We start from the raw sequence: 24224 nt of genomic DNA, 5'->3' as shown, positions 1-24224 counted from the left end.
AAAATAAAGCTCGAAAACTAAAACCCCTGACAATCACAGAAACGCGCTATTAAAAGTATGAAAACAAGAAAATATTTTCATCTGATTGTTATGATAAGTAAAATCGTCATTACAGTCGGGGAATCTCTAAGATTAAACAGTTTTCCACAGGGTCGAAAAGAGGTCCCCCTGTAATAATGATTTTACTTATCAGAACAATTTCAGATAAAAAATACTTTAACAAATAACAAAAAACCCGATGTGTCATATTTATCGTGGGAAACCATCTACACTTTTACCACAGGTTGATTTTTCATCCATACAAATTAATTATGTTGCGGATACAGTGGGAAAATTTATAAGTCTATTTAAAAAAATATTCTCTCCAATATTTGACGGACAGATTTCTCATTGACGTTAATTATTTACTATTTGTACAGTTTTCAGAATGTTTCAGTTTTCTGAAAATATTCAATTCATGATAGGAATTTAGTTTTCAGTTTTTATCCTGACCAATTTTCATTTTTAACGAGGTGATTTAATACAGTTAGTTAGTTATTTGTTTCCTTTACATAAAACTAAACAAACGAAATACCACATAGCTGTTTTAGCATAAAAGCATCCGCACAACGTTTCAATTTACTGAAAGTTCGATATGGGTCGAGGCTACATAGTGAAAAATCATTTTATAATATGCGTAGAACAACGTGTAGATAGAGGTAAAAAAATTATTACTTAGATCAATTTTTATTTTTTATAACAAGAAGAGAAAAATTTTAATAAAGATATAAAACAAATATCTTATACTTTTACACCAGATGTGTTATAGAAGAAGGCGATAAAATATCGTTTGGTTTGATGGTAAGAGGTAAATTCATCCCAAGGTACATAATAGTGCACTTATAACTTCCGACGTGAATTTTTATTATAAAAAATTATCTATCACATTTATTCCTTGACATAATTCATAAATACATTTTTCAATTTGTTTTTGTTTCTATGATCCAGAAATCCTAACTTCTTGAATAACTACACATCATATTATTCTTTGCCTATTTGTTACATGCAAAAAATTTACTACAGTTCAAAAGTAAAATCGTTCCAAAATAAAAGCTTTTCCAGCAGGATATCTCTTGAACTTCATGTCATCTACTCAATAATACATATATCTCCTTCAACCAAATTTCATTGGATATCGAAAAAAAAATTATTTACTTTTATTTTCCATAGGATTGTTCCCTTCCCTTCCATAGGAATTGGGAAAATCTTTTTATCTCGATTCTAGATGAGAATTATTTTTTATTGGAATTTCGGTAAAAAATTGCAAAAACTGGCGCTCTTTGGTCAGCAGGAGGCTTTAATTTTTTTAAAAACTGCAGCAATGGTCATTAAAAGAGTGGGCTATAATATTTCATTACACAATTCATTCATACGTTTGAACAGAATTGTTGTAAATTAATATGGTTTCTAAATATTTATTCTACGCTCCTTGATACTTAATTTAAGCTTATAATAATGATTCTATTTTAAGCCAATGGATGTTGTTGAATTTTGCTAATATTCAAATTTACAAACTTTAGGTACTAATGTGGACGCGAATTTTCATTGTAATGGTTATTTTTAGAAACAATTTTATATGAATCTTGCATATTTAATTACCTATAACTAAACATAGTTTCAAACAAGTGAAAACGAACGATTGACTGAGTTAAGTGTTGAAATGCCATCGATAGACAGTGTTGATTACTTACACACATATTCATACATATACATACATACATGTCACGCACATATAACTGATATACCCATATAATTAATACATATTATACAATTTGCGCATAATTTGCGCTCTCACAGGTAAACAGTGATGTTTATGAAAAAATGTTTGAAACAAAAGTTGTTTAATTTTTTATAGGTAACATTTTTTACCCCATAACTTTGGTTCTATTTCAAACGGTTTACAAGATAGGTCCTACGGACCTAATTTTTTACGTCCTCAGCACGCTATAAAATTTCAGCTTGATATCTCTTTTTGTTTTTGAGTTATCGGACAGACAGATATACGACAGATATAGACAGACAGACAAACAACCGGAAATGGACTGATTAGGTGATTTTACGAACACTTATACCAAACTTTGTTTCATTGCATTAATATTTTTAAGCGTTACAACTTGGGACTAAACTTAATATACTTTGATATATTTCATATACATGGTATAAAACTTAGTATACCTTGATATATTTCATATACATGGTATAATAAATATTAAGCCTAAGATGTTACATTTAAATTAAACTTTCACATTTTCAATACCAGGAGGAAAATTAATAAAGAAAATAACATTTTTAATCTATCCATCATTTCTATTAGAAGTAGGTAGAAAACAACAAACCTGTTATTATGAACGTTACTAAAATTTTATTGTTTAACGTTTCTTTTTTGTTAGTACTTTCTGAATAGAAAAATCCTTTTGTAAAAGGTTTTTTTTTGTCGATTTTACAACATAATTAAAATGGCTTGTAATATACAAAAGATTTGTATAATGTAAAGATTAATCATTTTCTTGTATAGAATGATTTATTCTGGTTTTCTAAACATTAACAGTTGAAAATATAATCTATTGGGAAAGTATTCATTCAGAGTATTTTTGATACTCATTTGTCTCGGATTTAAATAAGAAATTATTTTGCCTTTGATTGAGAAAGTTCGAACAAATATATATAGTTTTAAGTAAATATTTTTGTTTTCCGATCTTAGCAAAGTAATTTTGCTAGAATTAGATTCTTGAGAAAGTTAAACGTAGTTTATTGTTCAATTAGTAATATTATTTAATCTTATTTTCTCAAAAATCTAGAAATAACATTTAAAGTAGGAAAACGTAGGTCAGTGTGAATCTATGAGATTTTTACCACTTATCGGTGAATGTGGAAATTTTTTTTCCGAAATTACACTGTTGATCCAACCGCCCTGAGAATCGAGCAAAGTTGACAGAGAAGACTTGAGAAAAATAATAGTAGGGTTTCAAACTTGAATTTTCTACTTTTAATTGCAGATATTGTGTAATAATTCCATAAGAAAACATCGACTTTCCTACAAATTGGAATTAAACATGTAAGTCTCCGTACAACATTTTGCTCTAAAAAAGACTAAAATAACTTGTTACCCCATTTTTATAAGGAGATCACTTCGTAAACTTTAGCTTCCAAATGCAGACGTACCTAGCAAGTTTCAATGCTATAATATTATAGATGACTTAAATTTATCAAAAACTATGGAGGGTAGAGATAAGGAGAACCATCTCTGTATATGAAAAGTGTCCATCGAAAGGCAGCAAATAAGGGTGGTGCTGCTGTAGCAAAAGTGTAAGTTTTAAAAGAAGTGCTCAAAGAAATAAGAGTAAGATAATGATGTAAAAAAGTTGTTAGAGAAGGATAGAGAATTTCACATCAAACACTTCCTGCTACACAAGCGCCATTCTGGTCAATTTTGTAACTGTTATTTGCTGTTTTTAGATGGGCACTTTTTTATTTTAACTCCTATTTAAGATAGTTCTCCTTATCTCTATCCTCCATATCAAAAACGAATGCAGAATTTTACAAGCTTAAAATTGGACATTTTTTTGTTATTTTTACTAAAACAGTTTAATATATCTCTACGATGTTAAAAACTTAAAATAGGAAAAATTGTGTGCTTTCGATTTAAATAAGAATTTGAAGAGATTCAATGTTTTCTTAAAAATTTTAAAAAATCTTTGAAATGGACTTATCTAAAAATTGGTACTTAATCATATTCTCATATAGAAACGTTTGTTGTGTTGAGTGTTTTTCTAGGGTCTGGAAATAGTTCGTGTACTATGATCTAAAATAAGAACGTTTTGATTTGGATGTAATCGGCAAGTTTTCAACCTGGACACTACTTTTACGCTATTTGGACTGTGATCAGTTTTGAATAATTGCACGTTGAAACCAAAAACCCCAAGGGCTTAAATTATTTTCTCACTAGGATGGTACTCACCCGAGCGCTGGGTTTAAAAGTAAAGATTGATAAAGCTTGCTCCGCTTATCCCCTTTTTATAACACTCGAAATAATAGTAATGATTGTTTTACACAGGTAAAATATCTGTATGGTTTTCTATTTTTTTTAAATGTATTATAGTAATTATTCATTGAGTATTTCAGAAAAGATGGCCGTGAAATATTTTATATTGACTATTTTTACTGAAATCTGTAATTTATGGTAAAGTCAAATGAAATTAATTTTTAAATTAAAAAAAAAATATATCTTTATAAATTATATCTCATGTGTTATATGAGCTATATTGCTATACAGTTTCATTCAAATCCATTCGCTAGTTTTAGCGTGAAAGCGTAACAAACAAACAAACAAACAAACACACTTACTTTCGCATTTATAATATATAGAGATAACTTTATTGCATTATTTTGTTGATTACACTACCTACCTTGTTATATTATTGTTTTGCAATAAACAGAATAGGTACGAAATAAACTAAAACAACATTTCGATTAAATAGTATCCGATAGCCTACCTACACAATTAGCAAGGTCTAAAAAAACAAGAAAAAACAGAAATTGTGTGTGTAGATTGATGGATGTATGTTATTGATGAAAATCAAACAACAGCAATACCAAAAAAAATAGTTTACTTCAAACACATCATTTTTAAACTACAGAAAAATGAAAAAACATAAAAATTTGTACAGAGTAAAAAACACATCTATTGTTTTTTTGGTAAAAAACGCAAGGTTAATAACAACATTTTGTTTTATTTTTGTTTAAACGTTACAATATTTTTATATGATGAGATAACCCCCTGTTAAATTAATATTTAATTATCATTGTAGCTAACTAACTACACACACATGTAATATGTTATGATGATGTAGGCAGGTATGCGAAAAAAAATTAAATAATGATACCTTGCTTGTTGAGTTTGGATAGACATCTGTATAGACTTACTGACTATATAAATACAAAATATTATATTGTACTGGATTATTGAAAAGTTTTTGTCAGTATGGAATAACAAAAACGAAATTGTGTATGATTTCAGGAACGCAAACAGTATATAATAATGGAATAGCCAGACCGAAAAAAATTCGTTGAATTTACTAAAGCTGATAATTTAAGGATTGGTTAAGGTAGTTGTGTACACACATATACTCAGTCAAGCGAATGATAGAATAGGGGTCAGATATATGCTATCGAAACGAATTTACTAAAGCTGAAAATCGCTTATTTATGTACAATGAATAATGAGATTTTGGTAATGAGCGTTTTAATAAGCTTATTTAGAAAATCAAGAGTTCTACATCAATAAGAGAGCACCTTGAAAGTAAGGATATTTGATTGTTTGTGTGTTTGTTACGAATGAAACTCAAAATAACCGCCATATGGGCTTGAATGAAACTCTACAACAATATAGCTCATACGTCAGAATAACAAATGAGTTATTATTTATTACGAAAAAAAATAAAATAAAATAAATTTAATCTGATAATTTACTTCGCCATCTAGGAGCAATATTTTGAACCATAAATTAAATATTTCTGCAAAAATATTAAATGGTAAGCAATTCATGGTCATCTTTTCTGATATATAGATACTCAATGAATTATGACTATTTTACATTTAAAAGATTAAAAATTTGGAGTGTTATGGAAAGGGGATAAGTGAGAGCAAGTGAGGTGAAGGCAATAGCGTGATGATATTTACCAATCTTTAATTTTAAGCCCAGCGAAGCAGACAGATATCAAGCTAGTAGCTCATAGTTTTAAGTTGCAAAAAAATTTCGTAATGCAAACGAATTATAATTTATCTTAATGATACAGATTGAACGTTCCTGCATTTCATTTTTAACACATTTGCTTATTGTGTAAAAATGTAGTTTAAATGAAGAACAACAATTTGCCGAAAATTACTTTGATTTTAATATTTATTTTCTTTCGATTTAATCACAAACACTATGGATACTAAAAAGTATCACATTCATTATCCCCTATTTTACATAATGATCAAAATTTCTATACATTTCTATCCCATCATAAAATAGACAAAACTATCCAACAGGTGAAATAGACAAAGCTAGATATATAACATACATAGACAAGTTTTCATATACATATCAAAGAGTTTGTGAACCATGGCATAAAATATATTGTAAAAACAATATATTAAAATACAATTATATTTTTATATTATATTATTTTTTTACAATATTATAAAAATCAAGCACAGAAATAAATATTCATTCATTTGACCATTCAGGTCCATTCAGCAATGATCTCCTCCATCTTTCTAACTTATCATTTATTATTATTATTGCCTAAAAATATTATCATTTTAAATATAAATATTAATAATTTATAATGATATTAATATATTTATAAAAATAGTGATTCAATAATATATTAATATTTTATTTTTTGATTTTTTTGAAAAAAAAAAAGTTTATTTGTGATAAGTGTGAATTTACACGGGAACTCAGAATTGAATTATTCATTTGATTTTGTTTAAACAAACAAAAATTTCAACAACGCAAAATGTGGAATTTAATTAATGTGAGTTTTTAATTATTTTATTTTATTTTTTAATTTTAATTAATACAAAATAGCAGTTATAAAATTATACAAAATCAGTACGAATAAAGTCTAAATGATAAAATGAAACCAAAATTTTGAACTGATTGAAAAAATATTTAAAAAAATACATGTATATATTTTAGCTATGTTTCTCCTTCAGATCAAATCAAAAATACTATATGGTTTTTGAGTCATAATTTGGTTGTAAAAGTGACTTAAGCAATGCTAGATTTAGGCTTAAGCTCGTGAGGTCCGGGCTTAGGGATACCCAATTTTAGGGGCGGCAAAATAATCGAAAATTTCAAAGGCGAACCAATTCAGGAGCAATCCGAACTTTTTCTATAACATGTATTGAATAATCTAATGATGAAATTTACTTTTTAATTTGCCGCAATGCTAATGTTTTAATAGATCAATTTGCTTTTATCAATATTCGTCTTTATTGAAAAATATTATGGATTATTAACAAAAAAAAAAAGATTGATGAATTGAACAATTTTGAGAAAACATTTACGTTCCTATGTTTTTTAATTTTTAAACAAAAGTATAATTTTTTTTAAATAAAAATAAAATTAGGACAAAACTTTTTCTCCAAAACTATAAAAGATATGCTGTTGAAAATTTGCAAGTAGCTTCAACTAGTGGTCTTGTGAAAAATTCTCGAAAAAAGTCAGAAAATTATATTTTCGAAAATTTTTGAAAGCCAAATAAATGGCGACCGAAAGAGCGGCATATCAAACCGAGCCTAGGGCGTCATCAAGCCTAAATCAGCCACTGGACATAAGTGCTTATTTTAAACGTGTTTGTTACATTGCTTTCCTACATTTTCTATAGAATTAATATTATTTTAAGTTATCAATTTTTTTTTTTTTTAAACTAAGGATCTCTGAAGAAATAATACCACAATTATCCGTAAATAAGAAAATTGCTTATCTGTTTAATATATATTTAATTCATTTATATATCTGACTCTTCTAATGCTATAAAATATCTTGCCCTAGATAGTTGAACCCAAAAGTTTTTTCTTATCTCACGGATCTAGTTTTCACGAATGCTTTTAGGGGATATTTATCCTGATATTAGTATTGAAAATAGCAAATAAGTAAAATGTTCTTAAGCTCAACACCTAAAATTTTCTCTCTGAAAATTTTTGCGTATTTTAACGTATTTCCAGAACTATGAAATATGAATTTGCCTGAAGAAGGAGCAATTAATATAATAAAATTGTAACAATAAGTTTCCAAAACCTTGGCCAAAAAAAATTTCTTTACGCAAATTTTAAACACATGTTTAATTTTACAATAATTGAAAATGAGTTTATTTCGTTGAAGAACAAAATTCGTCAACTTAAGTCGCTCAGTTAGTTACAGCATAACTAATTTTGCATGCGGTATTCTTAGAGTAGAGGATTCAATTCCTGCTGTTACAAAATAATTTAATTTAAATAACTGTGATTGGCTGATGTGCATAGTATATGCATGAAGGGCCGTGTAATCAGTCTCTCAAAAAAATTAAGGAACTGAAATAATCAACGAGAGTGCTGGTATAACACACATAGGATAATACAGTAAATCTCGAGCCTCTGAGTGAACTTGGAAACTTACTCTTCAAGCTACCATTCTAATTTGAAATTCTTCAAAACATAGTATTCCCATAAAATTATTTTGAAGGAAAGTATTTCCAAAGCTTTCACTACTTTTATATTATTTTTGACGTTTTCTGTGATGTGATCATTGTGTATTGTTTTAATTACCGAACATATCTGATGAAGCTCAAAGCTGTAACTTATGTTTTGTTTTAAGACGGTTTTATGCACATTTTTCAATGGCGTGAAATCATTATCTGATTTGCGTGAAACTTTATAATTTTTTTAAGACTCCTCTTAAACATTCGTTGGTGGGAAAAAATTCTCATAAAGTAAAACGGGTTTCCCAGATAAGAATGGTTAAAGTTACAATTGAATTTCAAGCATCGATATCGTTTACTATCGATAGAGTAAAAGGGTATTCAAATGTAACTTTAACCATTTTTATCTGAAAAACCGCTTTTCTTTATAAATATTTTTTTCCACCAATAAATATTTAAGAGGAGTCTTAATAAAACTTATAAAGTTTCACATCAAATAATGATTTCACACCATTGAAAAACGTGTATAGAACCGTCTAAAGGTTTTGTAAATATACAGAGTGCAAAAGCAAAGAAAAATAAAAATTTACAAAAACGATGCTCATAAAAAACCTTTATTAAATACAATTAATACAATTTATAAAACAAAACCCGAAAATTAATAAAATAAATGAAATAATTTAAATTAGCTATAAATTTCATATCAAATACAAAAAAAAAAATTTAATAAAAAATAGAAGTAATTAAAATGTAATTGTTAATATTAATAAATCGGAAGTTCATTATTTAAAAAAAAAAAAAACAAATACTAATGATAATAATAAAATAACCGTACCATATAATTAAGTAATTTTTATTATATGGCAAATGGAAAAACATATAACTTTTGTTTATTCTGTAAAATAATAATTTATTTCAATAATATGTTTTCATCCTCCCATGATTTTTTTTTTGTGCTGTACCCTCCAATTAAACATAATTTTTGTTTTTAATTTTGTTTTCATTTAGCATAAAACAAAATGTAAAATAAATAATTATTTGTCAAAAAACAAACAGAAAAACATTTTTCTGTATTTTATTATCCATATGTGCAGAAAATATAAAGGGTGTTGCAGAATAACATTTCATCATCATTTTGCTATACAGACAGTATAATGAAAAATAAAGTAAAGCTATTTTAATTTAATTCATATTAAAAAACCATTTTGTGACGAAAAGAGAGTTGCAATCTTGGATCTCGAAGAGTTTTTTTTTTTTTTTTTTTTTTGGCTATAAATGCTGTCGCAGAAAAATACAAGCAATTCTACATCAAATTTCCCTTACAGTTATTGAATCTGATTAACAAGAATTAGTTTCGTTAATTATTTGTTAAAATTTCTAAATAAACTGTAATCAAACTTAGAGTAAGCCATAAGAATAAACAAATATGCCTTTGTTTCCCTGTGCGTAGAAATGCAAGGTGAGGGGGAGGGTTAAATCTAAAAAAACCACGCCAATGAACTGATAATAAATCTAATTGTTATGAGAGCATTTCAGTCTTATACAACAATATCAACATATCCAATTTTAGATAAATAGATTGCATTTCACATTTGGAGTTCCAAAAAACAATTTAAATTTTTAACTATAGGCGCACCGCCTAGCTACCAGACGAATTAATTTTTTTCTAAAACAAGTCGATTACGCTGTATTTGTACTGTATTATATCCAGTAGAGCGTTGTACAGACTGTATGCAGGTTCTCTTAGCGATAATAAATTCGTTTCTTAGCGGAACAAAGTTCTCTTTCTTGGGCCATTCCGAGATATTTCACTTCCCTTGATTGAGGATGTTTTTGGCGAAAATTGAATAGAAATGAGACGAAAATATTTTTGACTCTTGTTCCAACACTAATAAAACTCTTATCATCAGAGTTTTATCAATTGCGTGTGATGTTAATACGCTTCAGTGGATGCATTCGTGACTTTGCCATCACGCAGTCAATTTATCTGTGTGGCGACGAGAAATACTTCCTATTGTTGACCACGTGCAGCTGGTGTGTTGATACATTTGTTTGGGAACTCGAACATGAGATGTTTGATGGAAAGCGGGGGATTTCAACATCGAAATGTTTATTTATTTAATTCATTTAGCATTTGGAAAAATTAAACTGGAAATTCTAGGTGTAAGCGTGCAGTGTGAGCCGTAGCTAGTCATTTCGTATGAAAAAGTTCAAAATGTTCACTTGTTTACAAGTGTTTAAAATTCCATATTCTTGAAAAACAAATCTTGAGTAAATTTCAATTTGGAAGCTTTTGAACTTTCCTGCATTAGTGAAACTCTTGTAATTGGTCTGAAAATCCAAATCAAAATTTTCAGCATATCTTTAAATTTGGTCCGGACCAGGGTGAAAGCGATTTCTGCCAATTGTTGCATAATAACATTAAGATTTTTTTTCTGTGAAAATATTTAAAAATTTTATCCCCCCAAGTTCCGGTTTAAGATCTCAGCACCGCTTATTTAATATAAGAAATACGATTATTTGATCTCTGAGCTACACATCTCTATACCAATACAAAAATTAATATTAAAGTGTTTTAGGCACATACAAACTTCTTTTTGTCATCTAAGAAGTTGAATGTATGATTCGTAAGGGTCATGTGAGTGGCTTCTTTTCCTAATATCAGAGCAATTTTTTGTTTTAGTATTATTAAAATACCACACAATATATCGTTTTAAAATATCGCACAATGTTTTCCTGTTACTAGGACATGGGGTTAAAATATTTATTACGAGATATCCCTGTATTTATAATTTCAAGTTCATTAATCAAGTCCATCAACTACCAAAACAAAAACAAACAGAGAGAATACTAATAAAAAAATTATTGTTTTTTAATTTGCTTTAGTTATATAATAATTTTTCTTTGTAAGACATCCCCCAATTTTTAACAACAAATATCTCTCTGTACAAAGGTTCATATTTTATAATTGTTTGGCAATAATGTTTAATTTATATTGATGATTTGTTGCAATAGGCGTACTAATAATTTTACACTGCTCAAACCAAAGAATTTCCATTGTATTATCAATATGGAATATCGATGATTGTTGTGTGATATTTATGTATGTGTTAAATTAAGATTTTTTTTCTGCTTTAATAAAAGCTCATTAACGTAAAAAACAGCTGGGAAGGATTATTTTTACTATTTGACACTCTAAAAAGAAGCAAGAAAAAGCTATCAATGATTTGCTTGTATCTCTTTCTATCAAAACATAATTTAGCATGGAGTTTTAGTAACAACATAACAACAGTAACATGGCAAATATAGTAGATGACGTCAAATACCATGTCCGATGTTTCTATCTAATATGTACCTAATTATTAGTTTCATATATGCTTATATCATTCGTATTTCTTACACGATTTGTATTTTATTTCCCTTTTTTTGTCATATTTTTTACGGTATTTTGATATTTTGTTAAGAAAAAAAAATCATCGATGTTCCCTATTGATCGGACGTCACCATGGCTTCCCATGGCTGTCAGATTTGTACTGCATTTTTTGCCAACTAATTTCACATAGACTTGCTTGCTGACATCATTTCCTATGCCATTTGTGAATATCTTTCAATTTTGAACAACCAACGGATATATTTTTTTGTTTGCAAGTTCACCACCGCTACCTACTTATACTTTCAGTAGCAGTGTTGTCGAAAATCATTTATACATAGAAAATAATCTAAACAGTTCAGTCGTATCAATTTCATCATTGTAATTCAAAAATGGAATAGAAAATCAAAAATTGGGCAAATACGTTTCAGCTCATTTTTAGAGAGAATCACACACGGATGGCCATCGGTGAGGGTTGTCAAACTGTGTTTCAATTTAGCAACACTTTCAGTATTCGATGAATTCGAATTTTGTTCTATCAATGATCTAAATGATGTTTGTAGATTGTAGAAATGAGTAAACTAAAATAAATTTTTGGATAATATCTAAATGATGATATTTGCTGGATTATCACGTTTTTAATAGGTTGATAAACAAATTTATACATAATAAAACTATAATTTATTGTTATTTTCTGTATGTAGGTAATACAGTGTGACTTAAGTGGTATTGTTTTGCTTATCAATGATTTGATTTAATGGTCAAATTGTTGATGAAATTGGACAGTGCTGGAGTCCATTTTCTTAATTTTGACATACGGCACTGTTCTAAAATAAGAATATTCAAGTCAACACAAAAATCAAAGAAAAATAAAATGAGGATTGGCAAGTGAGAATTGTTTTTTTTTTTTAAACAATTCTTTGTACTTAAAAATTAAGTAATTATACCATGTATATATGAAATATATATAGTATATTAAGTTTAGTCCTAAGTTTGTAACGCTTGAAAATATTGATGCTACGGAAAAAATTTTGGTATAGATCTTCATAAAGTCACCTAATTAGTCCGTCTGTCTGTCTATAAGCACGAAAACTCAAAAACAAAAAGAGATATCAAGCTGAAATTCTTATAGCATGCAAAAGACGTAAAATGTGAGGTAGAGTTCGTAAATGAGCAACATAGATCAATTAGTTCTTGGGTCCATAGAACCCATCTTGTAAACCGTTAGAGATAGAACAAACAATTAAATGTAAGAAATGTTCCCTATAAAAAAGCACCTATAAAGAAACATTTTTTTGTAAACATCATTGTTTACGCACGAGGGCGCTAATTATAGGTGCAAATTTTATAGTATGTATTTATATGGGAATATCAGTAATTTGTATGTGGCTATTTAAGAGTGGATATCTTTCTATGTTTACGAGACGTGAAAAAAGAAACATTTCGTCATCAACACTGTCTATACATATATGGTATTTCAAGAGTTAAATCAGTCAATTGATTGTTTTGTCTTATTTTAAATACATAACTACCAATGTTTTGAAATTAACTGCCGATTTTTGTATCTGAAATTGCTAAATTAAGTTTATTATTACACCCCGACAAAATTTTTTGGGTACGGAACCCTAAACTTGCACTTGAAACATAGCTAGTAACACTTTTCATTAAATTACCTTTCAAACGAAACCAAAAAAATCAAACTCGGTTCATCCGTTTAGGAGCTACGATGCCACAGACAGGCAGACACACACTTAGCGGTCAAACTTATAACACCCTGTTTTTTTTTAGGAATTCTGATTGGTATATGTCTCTTTCATAGTGATTTAAAACACATTATACCTGACATGATATCATTTTAAGTGACTAAAGTGTATACCTATAATACTGTAATATATACATTGTATACAATATTTTACAAATATTTACCCAATAATTGTATGTTTATTAAAATGATAATATTAATATGTATTCAACCCTGTAATTAATGCCCTTTATGCTTAAATAATATTCATTCAATTAATTTATATTATATCTCTCTTTATAGGTATATATTTATTATTGTTTATTGTTTTAATTGTTGTTATAATAAATAATATAATATTGTTTTGTATGTTATTTCATACATGAAACACAATTATTTGTTTTAATATTATATTATATATTATGATGAACTAGCCGATGCCTCTGATGCTGCTTTGTAATCTAAAAGTATCTAAAGTATGAACAAGTACCTATGGCAGTCTTTTAATTTTGTTACATGGTCATATTGCCATTTAATACAGCTCGAAAAAAATAATTGAAATGAATGAATAAATAGATATACAAAACTTTGCAATAAAGAAACTTTGAATTTTTGCACCCCATTGGTATACAGGGTATTCTATTATTGACTGTAGATCGTTGACAGAATAAGCTGATAAAGATAAAGGAAAAAGTTATCTACCAATTTTCGATCTGAGGCCTGCTTTGCGCGATAATTAACACAATAATGCAAAGTAAATAGTTTTATGGAATCACAGTTCACTCAGATATTAAAGGCATTACCTGCCTATTACATAAACTTAGTGGGCTGTCAAAAACAAGCATTCATATACACAATGCCAGTTTTCTTTTTTTAATACATTTAAAATGGAATACAACTTAATCTTAACACTTATAGTTTGACTTTCTATATCGAGTATATTCGTATCTATACATTCGGGTAGAATGTAGAGTCAAATTTACTTTTTTTTCGTGAAAAATGCAAAAAATCTGGATGAGGACCCCCATTGCAAATTTTTTTATAAATCATACTCAACACAAATCATTGGTTATTGTTGACTCAGTTTTTATGTCAGTTTTATATAGTTTTAAACATGTATTTAAATTTAGAGGAGGTCAAATTTCCAATAAGCAAAGCGATGAACCTTGAATCTTACAACATAATAGTATCTACTATTTATACATGGTAACAAACAGGGTGTACTATTATTTACTGCAAAACTATTGACTCATGTAAAAGCTAAGAAAAAAAATGAAAAAATGTTATTTACCAAATTTAAAACTGAGGCCTAACTTACGAAATAATTATCCTACTCTTATTATAATCAATTAATAAAAAATACATTCCTCCAAATCAAATTCATCCCATAAAACAAAGGATGTGTTTTGTCCTAGTGGCAGGAGTCTCTAAATGCAAAATTATTACAAAAAAAAAGTATATTTGGCTACTTATTCTATTATAAAAACTAACCCATCAAAGCCAAGTATTATAACACTCCTTTTCTTTGTAAATTAAGTTTTGTACGCGACCTATCGTACGAATATTTTTGTAGTAATTTTGCATTTAGAGACTCCTTGCACTATGATAAAACACCCTCTGTTTAAGTAGTGTTTTATTGGGTTAATTTGATTTTGGGGAATGTATTTTTTATTAATTGATTATAATAAGAGTAGGCAATTATCTCGTAAATTAGGATTCAGATCCAAATTTGGAAAATAACATTTTCATCTCTGTTTCCTTAGATTTTTCAGGAGACATTATTTCTGCAGACAATAATAGAAACACTCTGTATATGCATTAAATTTTGAATCTAGATGATTATTGATTAGCGAAATTTAAGTAGGGAACAGAAGTCTAAAATATACCAGTTGCTGGATGCTCAGAGTATTGGATATCTGTAACAGACATATGTAGCGTTTTCAATATTTCAATCACATACCTTATCTTATGTGATTTCCTAGAGTAAACTATAAAGATTATATTTTATGAGAACTGCTTCATAATCGTTGGGGTTGATCCTAAGTATACTAGGGATATGAACCATAGTAAATTATGATTCTGTACTATATTCACACATCATATATAGATGTTTTATATTTAAATTCTCAACAAACAAATAAAATGTAAATTTTAAGAACTTTAACGCTTTTCAGCAATAAACGCACCAAGCAAAAACAGTCTAACGATATATAATATTATAGATTATAATATAGTGATGAAATATTTATTATTATTGTTTGTATTTCCATAAGAGACTAGATATTGTTATTGTGTTTATTGATATAAAATACATTATTACACTTATTTATATAAACATAGGCATTTATTATAGGTATAGGAAGGGTAGAGAAAGAGGAACAGGGGAGAAATTAATTGTGAATATTATTATGGTAATTATGTATAAATAATTAAATTAAATAATATGAAATATTGTAAATTCAGGTATCAAAAATTGAATCGTTTATCCCTAAAATACTAGAGGTCATTACATAAAACATTCACACTACTGAACATTCAAAACAATTCGGGCCTTTAGACATGAAAGACTCTAACTCATGCAAGTGTAAATTTTATTAGAATAATTATTCAAAAACACTTCTCACGATATCATTTTTTTCTTATTTATACTGCGTAAAATGCATCAATATTCGAATTTTGCTGATTGCTTTTGGCGCATCATGTTTATAGGTAGTATTCTGTTGTTTTAAATTAAAAAGTATTACCGATAAAAAAACCAAATTTACTGCAAATTCAAAAATCAAATTTACATAATTTGCTTGAAATTTTGATTTTTTAACCTCCGAACTTAAAAAAAGGGGGTGTTATAAGTTTGACCGCTATATGTGTGTGTCTGTCTGTGGCATCGAAGCGATTAAACGGATGAACCGATTTGAATGTTTTTGGCTTCGTTTGAAAGGCAATTTAATGGAAAGTGTTCTTAGCTATGTTTTTAAGTGCGAGTTTAGGGTTCCGTACCCGAAACAAAATTGGCAGAGGAAAATGAGAGAAAGGCCCCAACAAATATTTATTTCGGCAAAATAACAAACTAATAATCGAATCTATCACAGCCTATATTTTAAAATATTAGTTTTAAATGCTACAGCCAGGTGCGTATCTCAATCAGTCAATGTTATTGACTTAGACAGTGATATATGTGATGCCATTGACTTAGTGATGATATTTAAAATAGCGATCAATGAACGTACTTTAATAAAGGACACTGACCGATCAAATTAATCCAAACGTAAAAACATTTGTATTTTAACTGAGATAGTAATAGTTTTATCCCACAGTTGCACGAACTCACACATGAAACAAAATATTCTTAGCAAACTTTTAATTAAAAAAAAAGTAAGAAAACAGTTGCAAAAATATATTCGCGTTTATCGTCAATTTTAAAATATTTAATTAACATTTAATAAAGAAAATTAGTTTAAAATAAAATAAAGCCTTAAGGAAAGCAAACTGATTGACTGATAGACTGACACTCCCATTTAAATAAGATACTTCTAGACATTTCAGAGAGTTTAAGACACATTATAATATGGGTTTTTCTTACAAGTTTACTATCAATAAATATTTCATTTTTTTCTTTTTTTCAAAATTCTTAAGTTGTTAAACGAAGAATGCCGAATATTTTCGATATTCATTTCTTGATTCATGAACTATGTTCATATAATTAAAAAAGTATTAAGCATCAAAAACACTGAACACTTGACTTTGACATCCAAAATTTACTAAATGCTTGAAGTACCATTTATAATTACTTCTATGATTTAATAATAATAATTACCCAAAATAAAAACCAACATCTTATAGTTAGCTTAATTATACCTACACGCATTTTGTCAAAATTAATTTCAAATGAATCACTCTTAAAAACATTTATCCACGCGGGAATTTAATAAAAAATTTCATGTCATACTATTTAATTTTTCAATTTTTTTGACCATCATAATTACACAGAATATAATGAGAAGTTTAAAAGACATACGTTTATTATTTCAGTCATTTTGCTTAAACTATCTCTCAAAAGTTTGGACGTATAGTATTTTTATTGAATTTTAGGAGAGAGTTAGTCCCTATCCCTATTATAAATGTGAAAGTAAGGATGTTAGTTTGTTTGTTACGCTTTTACGCAAAAACTTGCGAATGAATTTGAATGATACTGTACAACAATATAGCTCACATATCAGAATAACACATGAGCTATAATTTAAAAACATATATTTAAAAAATAAAATTTTTTAAATTTATTCTGCCATTTTACTGCTCCATCTATGATCATTATTTTCAATTACAGATTTCTGTTAAAATTTAAAATAGTAAATGTAAAATAATATAAGGCCACCTAGTACTTTATAAAACCATAAAAAATTTGTCAAATTGAGGGGTGGATACCATCCTAAGGAGGTTTAACCCCTCAAATGCATATTTTTGTACATATATCAAAAATAATGATGTATACATTGACAAGAAGAGAAAAAAATTTTAATCAGTTCAGTATTTTCGAAAAAATCGATTTTCGTTTAGTAGTTTGCAATCAAAATACCTAATAAAAAATACTAATCTGCACTTGAAAGTATAATAATTCAAAGCATATTTCCTTCATTATTATGAAAACGATTCTGTAAATTAATTGAACTTATTGGACGAATTTTTATGGTTTAATGAAATAATAACTCCTATGAAAAAGTTTACCTTTAAATCCTATGAAAAAAGTATCTGTTCCAGATTCGAGAAGGTTGCAAATTTAATTATTGTTTGATTATATCAATTATAGTTAAACATAATTATTATAGTTTTATGTGAGAAAGTAATAGCAATTTAATTGATTTAGAAATAATTAAAATGGATTAATTAATGATTAAATATTTTTTATCATTTAAAAGATTAAATGTTACCTCTAGAGGTAAAGTGTTAACCTTTTTGTTATCTATAAAATTAATCATGTACAAGGTTAAATACCAACAAGATTTTTATACAGTGTGTTTACTTCACTGTGTCAGTGACTTTTATAGACTGTTTGTCTCAGCTTATACTTACTTTAATTTGAAGGATAACAGAAAGTATGATGTGAGTCTGAACCATTTCAAGCAATTTTTACGTCAACCTGTAAAAGTTTTTCGTTGCTATCACTGAAATTAATAGTGCTATTGTCCAAGACAAATCTACCGATAAGTTTCGTAATCAAGATGTATTAATTCATATCGACTTAAAAAACTGCACTGGGATATAGTAATCCCTAAACAACTGTAACCGATATTTCATAAAATACTCATTCCATCGTCTAAGGGACCCAATTTTTAATCCCCGAACTAAAAAAAATGGGTGTTATAAATTTGACCGCTAAGTGCTTGTATTTCTCTGTATGTCTGTGACATCGAAGTGCCTAAACGGATGAACCGATTTTGAATTTAATTGAGAGTGTTGGTAATTTAATGGATAGTGTTGCTAGCTATGTTTCAAACAGAAACCAAACATTTGATAATTGGTGAAGGTGCGGCAAATCATTTAAACAGTAATTTATCCTTTGATTTTTTTTCTAATATTTACAGAAATGTTTATGATAATTAAATTTATGAATTTTTACAACATTAAAGATATATTTTTCGAAGTGTTGGGTTTGAATCTCAATATCTCTCGCATACAAAGTTAGCATTTTATCGTTAAACTACACATACTGTTTTAGCCAGTTATAGAAAGTTATTTTCATCATCTGAGCAGTTGAATAAACAGCATATTTATGTCATAATTTTCCTTCGAAATGAAATTTTTTAACAAATCGTACTGTATTTGGTCCAAAACCATATGTCATGGTTGAATCGTATCATCTCCACAAAAGTATAATAAAAACCAATGATTATAATGATATGGTTATTTTTATATACCAGTCATTTGGTTATTAATTAACATTATTATTATTATTATTATTAATATTAATAATAAAATAGAACCACAAAAAACACACAGACAAAGCAAAACACTAATGTACTTTTATGTATTTGTTGTACATTTAACTTCTGGTATGAGGTCATTACTATAATACATACGTACATAAAATACATAAAAATAATACAATATGTGTTTGTATATACATTAATCTCTTTTGTTATCACATATTTAACGATTAACAGGATATGTACATCGTTAAATACGTTTATAGACCATAAAAATTAAACTTTTGTTTTTTTGTTTTTTTTTGGGATAGAAAATAAAATAAATTTTTTAACAAACCAATTCGAATTTTCTATCCGGTATTAGTGGTGAATTGCACAAATAGAATTCAGGAATTTATTTTTTGAATTTATCAGGACCAGAATGTATTAAGTCAGAAAAGAACAAAAGCACTGCCTAGGCGCCCATCAGCATGCATTTTCATTGATAAATATATCTCTAAAAATGATAAACATACCCTTCAATTTGACAGATATCCGTTTTTTATTGTTATTCTATTAGAAAGATAATTGAGTAACAAATGCAAATCGTTTTGCTTAACACTAAAAAAGGAAAAAAATTATGTCCGTTGGTTGGTATCTTAAAAATTCCGATTTCTGCAATTTTAAGTTGTTAGGCAACATATTTTCTCTTGCATCTAGTGTTAGACAAGAATATTTTTGTATTTGCTATTCAAGTGCGTATCTTCCTAATGGAATAACAAAATAACGGATATTCTCCAATAAAATAGACATCAGCTCTCCGCTGATGTCAATGGAGAAATGTTTCAATAATTTCTTTTCATCATTAAAATCGTGATTGAATTTTTATTTATGAATATTTCAAAAATTATTTGATTTATTGTAAAAATTTTGAACAAATCTGTTGATAGAAATTTAATACCGAATGTATATTTATTGAATATCCATATCATAATTCATAATCTTATAAAAATTGAAAATTCCATGTAGGTAAAATTTGACAGTTTTGAGGTTGGTTTGATAAAACTAAATATGAACTAATTATCAAAGTGCGTGAACATATGAAAAAGATTATATCAAAGTTTAGAATTACTTACTTTTAAGTTTAAATTTTATATTGAAATTATAAAGCATCACTGGAAACCTGTTTAGGCTAATTATCAAAAATTGGCAGTATATAGTCGGTGTTGTACTGAAGTGGCGTGAGTGCGACCCCTGTAGTTCACACGACTTACTTCCCAGAGGGAGAAAAACATTAAAGAAGTCTTGTTAGCCTTCATAGATTATTCTTCGAACAAGGTTTGCAGCTTATCCTGCAACGATTATTATCTCCATAGATAAATGATGTGTTTTATCTACTTTTCAGATTCTATTTATTCAGCTTTTTCCAGTTTTTCTATTACCATTAAAAACGGTTTGATTAATTATGCTGAAAACTCTTTCAGCTCTTAAATACGCGATTACGCGTCGAATAAGCCCAGTCACTTGTTAATGTCATATCTGGTTCGTGAGATAATCGAGGCGGAAGAATCCGAACGAACATACGCATATACGGACACACACTTTCAAACATCACATTGCAAGGGTTTGCAAACTGCAAAAATATGCAAAACTGGAGATTTTGAAAAAAGGCCCCCTTACATTAACTTCCTCCGGGAAGTTAAATATAATCCCAGGGATCATCTTCATATAAAAACATTTAAAGTCTTTGTGTATATAGAGGTAAAAATAATAGTAAAAGAACTTACACACGGAGAGTAAATTTTTAAATTATGTATAAACATATAAATACTCGCTCGCAATAAAGAAAAATAAATGTAAGAAAATTATTTCCTTGTTGGTAGTTTTCCAGAAATAAATATATTTCACAATCACAATATTATATATAAAGAATTCAATGTGTTTTCTTTTACAGGCAACATCCGCTTTATATCGTTTTACATTATTGTTTATGACAGTTTTGTATAAATTTTATAAATATATATTCTTCGACCATAAAATAGACAAATCTAAACCTATTAAATTATTTATGTATCTACGACAAAAATGTTTTATCAATTTGTTTATTCTGCGTATACAAAATTCATATACAGAATGTAATAGCAGTAACAGAAAAACTAATAATTGCTATTAAAATAATTCGATAAATAGTATATCGACAGATTATCATGTTAAAACCAGTATGCAGGCAGCATCAAATATTACTTAATGCTGGTAGGGAGAAGGAGTTACCACAAATTAACTTTCCATGTTAAAATGATGTTTATAATCACTTAATGATTTCCTTCGAGAACATAATTCATATAATTATCTAAGGAAAACATACCCAATTTATGACCATGCTTTCAATAGGATCGAGTTAGCACGGATTTGCGGTATTTTGTCTTTGCTTTAACTCTGTAAATAATATTAAAAGGCGTTCTACGGATTGGCCATACCTGTAATAGGAGCATGTTAGCATGGGTTAATCGTGCCACTAAGTTAGTAGAGAGAGAATTTGTGTGTGTATGGTCGCGCGTGATATGTCGTGAAAAAATTATCATCGAGTGATTGGTTACGCAGTACAAATAATTACCTCTTAATTTTCGTATCAATTTGAATTTTTGAAATTTTATTCCTATTAATTAATGTGAAAAATAACGAATCAGTGAGGCGTAGCGTGGGGACTCTGAATGCTTTCATAAAGCTGTTGAAGGGGGCTTAAAACGTGATAAACAAGCCGTGAGGTGGGTACGGTGCGACCCTTGAGATATATACGACAAGCATCCCAGAAAAATAAAGTGTAAAAATAAAAAAAATTAATAATAATTAATAAATAACTCGACCGATATGAACCGACTCTATCAAATATCACGACATTTTTTTTCGGATTCATATTGCCATTCATAAGTTTCGATCGACAACTGAGAGAAGTTGATACCATTTTTTGTTCGTACGATATCGATAAGGAAAAAAAATGACCACGAATGTAAATACGTACCCGGTTTGCTAATGGTGGCGGATACGATTCCCGCCGTCATAACAAAAATTAATTTAATAATGGTTGCGATGGGCTAGTGTAGTACATGGTATGCATGAAGAAGGTGTACCCAGCCTCTAAAAATAATTGAGCAAATGATAAATGAAATGATCTGCGGAAAAGGTGGTAAAACATATAAGTATATGGTATCACAATGGGCCCTATGGCCAAAGTGTATCTCTGGTGGATAGCCAATAAAACCTTTGGTTTTTGAAAGTGATAAACAAGTGACCAATTTGTATTTACCGGTATATTAAATATTTCAAAAACATCCGGTGTAAATTGATAGTTTATTTTATTAGGTACTATAAGTATGTAAATGTGTAGTAGTCATATATCTATATTCACATTGCAATTGACATGATTTCTTTTATACTTACTTATCTCAAAACTTTATGTTCACTTCAAAGATATAGTACAAAAGACATAGTAGATTTCCACCCTCACATTCTGGAAACAAGGTAAACTTTTGGTGATATACATAGTTTAATGAGTTGAGCACGGTAAAATAAAATTAGTGTCTTTAAAGTCAACCCAACACCAAAATTTTGGACCATTTCAGAAAAACTTTTATTGCAAATATCTCGAAAACAACTAAATATAAAAAAGCTGTATTATCTGTTTAAAAAACATCATCTCTATAAAAAAATATGTTAATCAAAATTTTTATATCTTGCAAACGCTTATATTTTGAAAACAAAAAATAGGAGACAATGAAATTTATATCAAATTTAAGAAGAATAAAAAGACGTTATTTTTGAATAGTCAGTGCAAAAGATTTCATTTCTTGCTACATAAAAATTTACATTTAGCGTTACCAAGTTGAATTGAATAATAATTATATATTCATTGTTTTCGTTTTCGCAATAATATTGACTTAAATCGCAAATAATATAAAATTCGTAGAGCAGGAGCTACGTTAGCTAAGCGAATTCCCTCAGAGATCGAAAAAATAACACATTTTTCTTAAAATCGAATATTGTTTATTTAATTTTTCAAGAATTTTATTTCGAAAAAATCGCAATAGTACTTTTTTGCTTAACCCTGGTCAAAAAATATACAAATATTTGTATTGTGAACAAATTCAAAATTTTGTACTTGTACTAGTTTTTTCTGTAGCAAGAAGTTGAAACTTTTTAAATAAATTTTATTCATAATAAAAATTTGGTCTTGTTATTCAATTTGGTCAAATCATCCAAGTCATATGTTTTATTTTCTATTCATAAAATAACATCCTTAATTTCTAAAACACACTATCCAAATATACAAAGCTCATTCAATGAATATCAGCAATATATTATACACAGACATTATACAGTTAAATAACCTTTTTCAAATTCGCATTATTTTATAAAATTTATTCTCTAATTATTAGTAAATAATAATTATGAATAAATAATAATAATAATAATAATAATAATAATAATAATAATAGTACATTTTGTTTTAAACCGGACATTTATTAAGTTAGATAGAGAGATAGATACCTTTTTTGTATAGTGCTCCCCGATTTATTTATTATTAATATTAAAACAAACAAAACATGGTACAAAACAAAATTGAATAACAATATAATAAATATAATATAATAAAACAAAACAAAACAAAACCAACAGAAACGAACAACAAATCATTTATTATTAACTTATCTACTACCTACCATCATCATATCTTAGCATCTCATTTCGAAATGAATTTTTTGAAAAAAATTTAAATAAAATAAAAGTTTTACTAGTCGTCCCGTGCAGAATTCCGCCAGTGCATCACCCGTGGCTAAAAGGGGCTATGGATAAATAATATATAGTGATATAAAATATCGATATTAATTTACTTTCTTTTTTATTCTGTATAGGCTATTTTATTACAGATATGATTTACAAATAACAAACTGATCAAAATATATATTAATAACCAAATCGGTACGGTACACGGTACATTTTTAGAC

The 24224-nt window shown here is 27.9% G+C and overlaps 1 protein-coding gene across 1 annotated transcript in view; it reads left to right on the top strand.

Moving 5' to 3' along the window:
- The first annotated feature begins 6436 nt into the window (after nucleotides 1-6436).
- The window catches only part of LOC123301146, a 28169-nt gene continuing 10381 nt past the window's right edge, over nucleotides 6437-24224 (top strand). The window contains exon 1 of the mRNA XM_044883883.1: nucleotides 6437-6563. Within this exon, the coding sequence (XP_044739818.1) occupies nucleotides 6546-6563 (18 nt within the window). The 5' untranslated portion in view covers nucleotides 6437-6545. The remainder of the gene's footprint in view (nucleotides 6564-24224) is intronic.

Source organism: Chrysoperla carnea, chromosome 1, assembly GCF_905475395.1.
Source record: "Chrysoperla carnea chromosome 1, inChrCarn1.1, whole genome shotgun sequence".
Lineage (NCBI taxonomy): Eukaryota > Metazoa > Arthropoda > Insecta > Neuroptera > Chrysopidae > Chrysoperla > Chrysoperla carnea.
The sequence above is the reverse complement of the archived record's forward strand: the minus strand, read 5'-3'. Positions and strand labels throughout refer to the sequence as shown.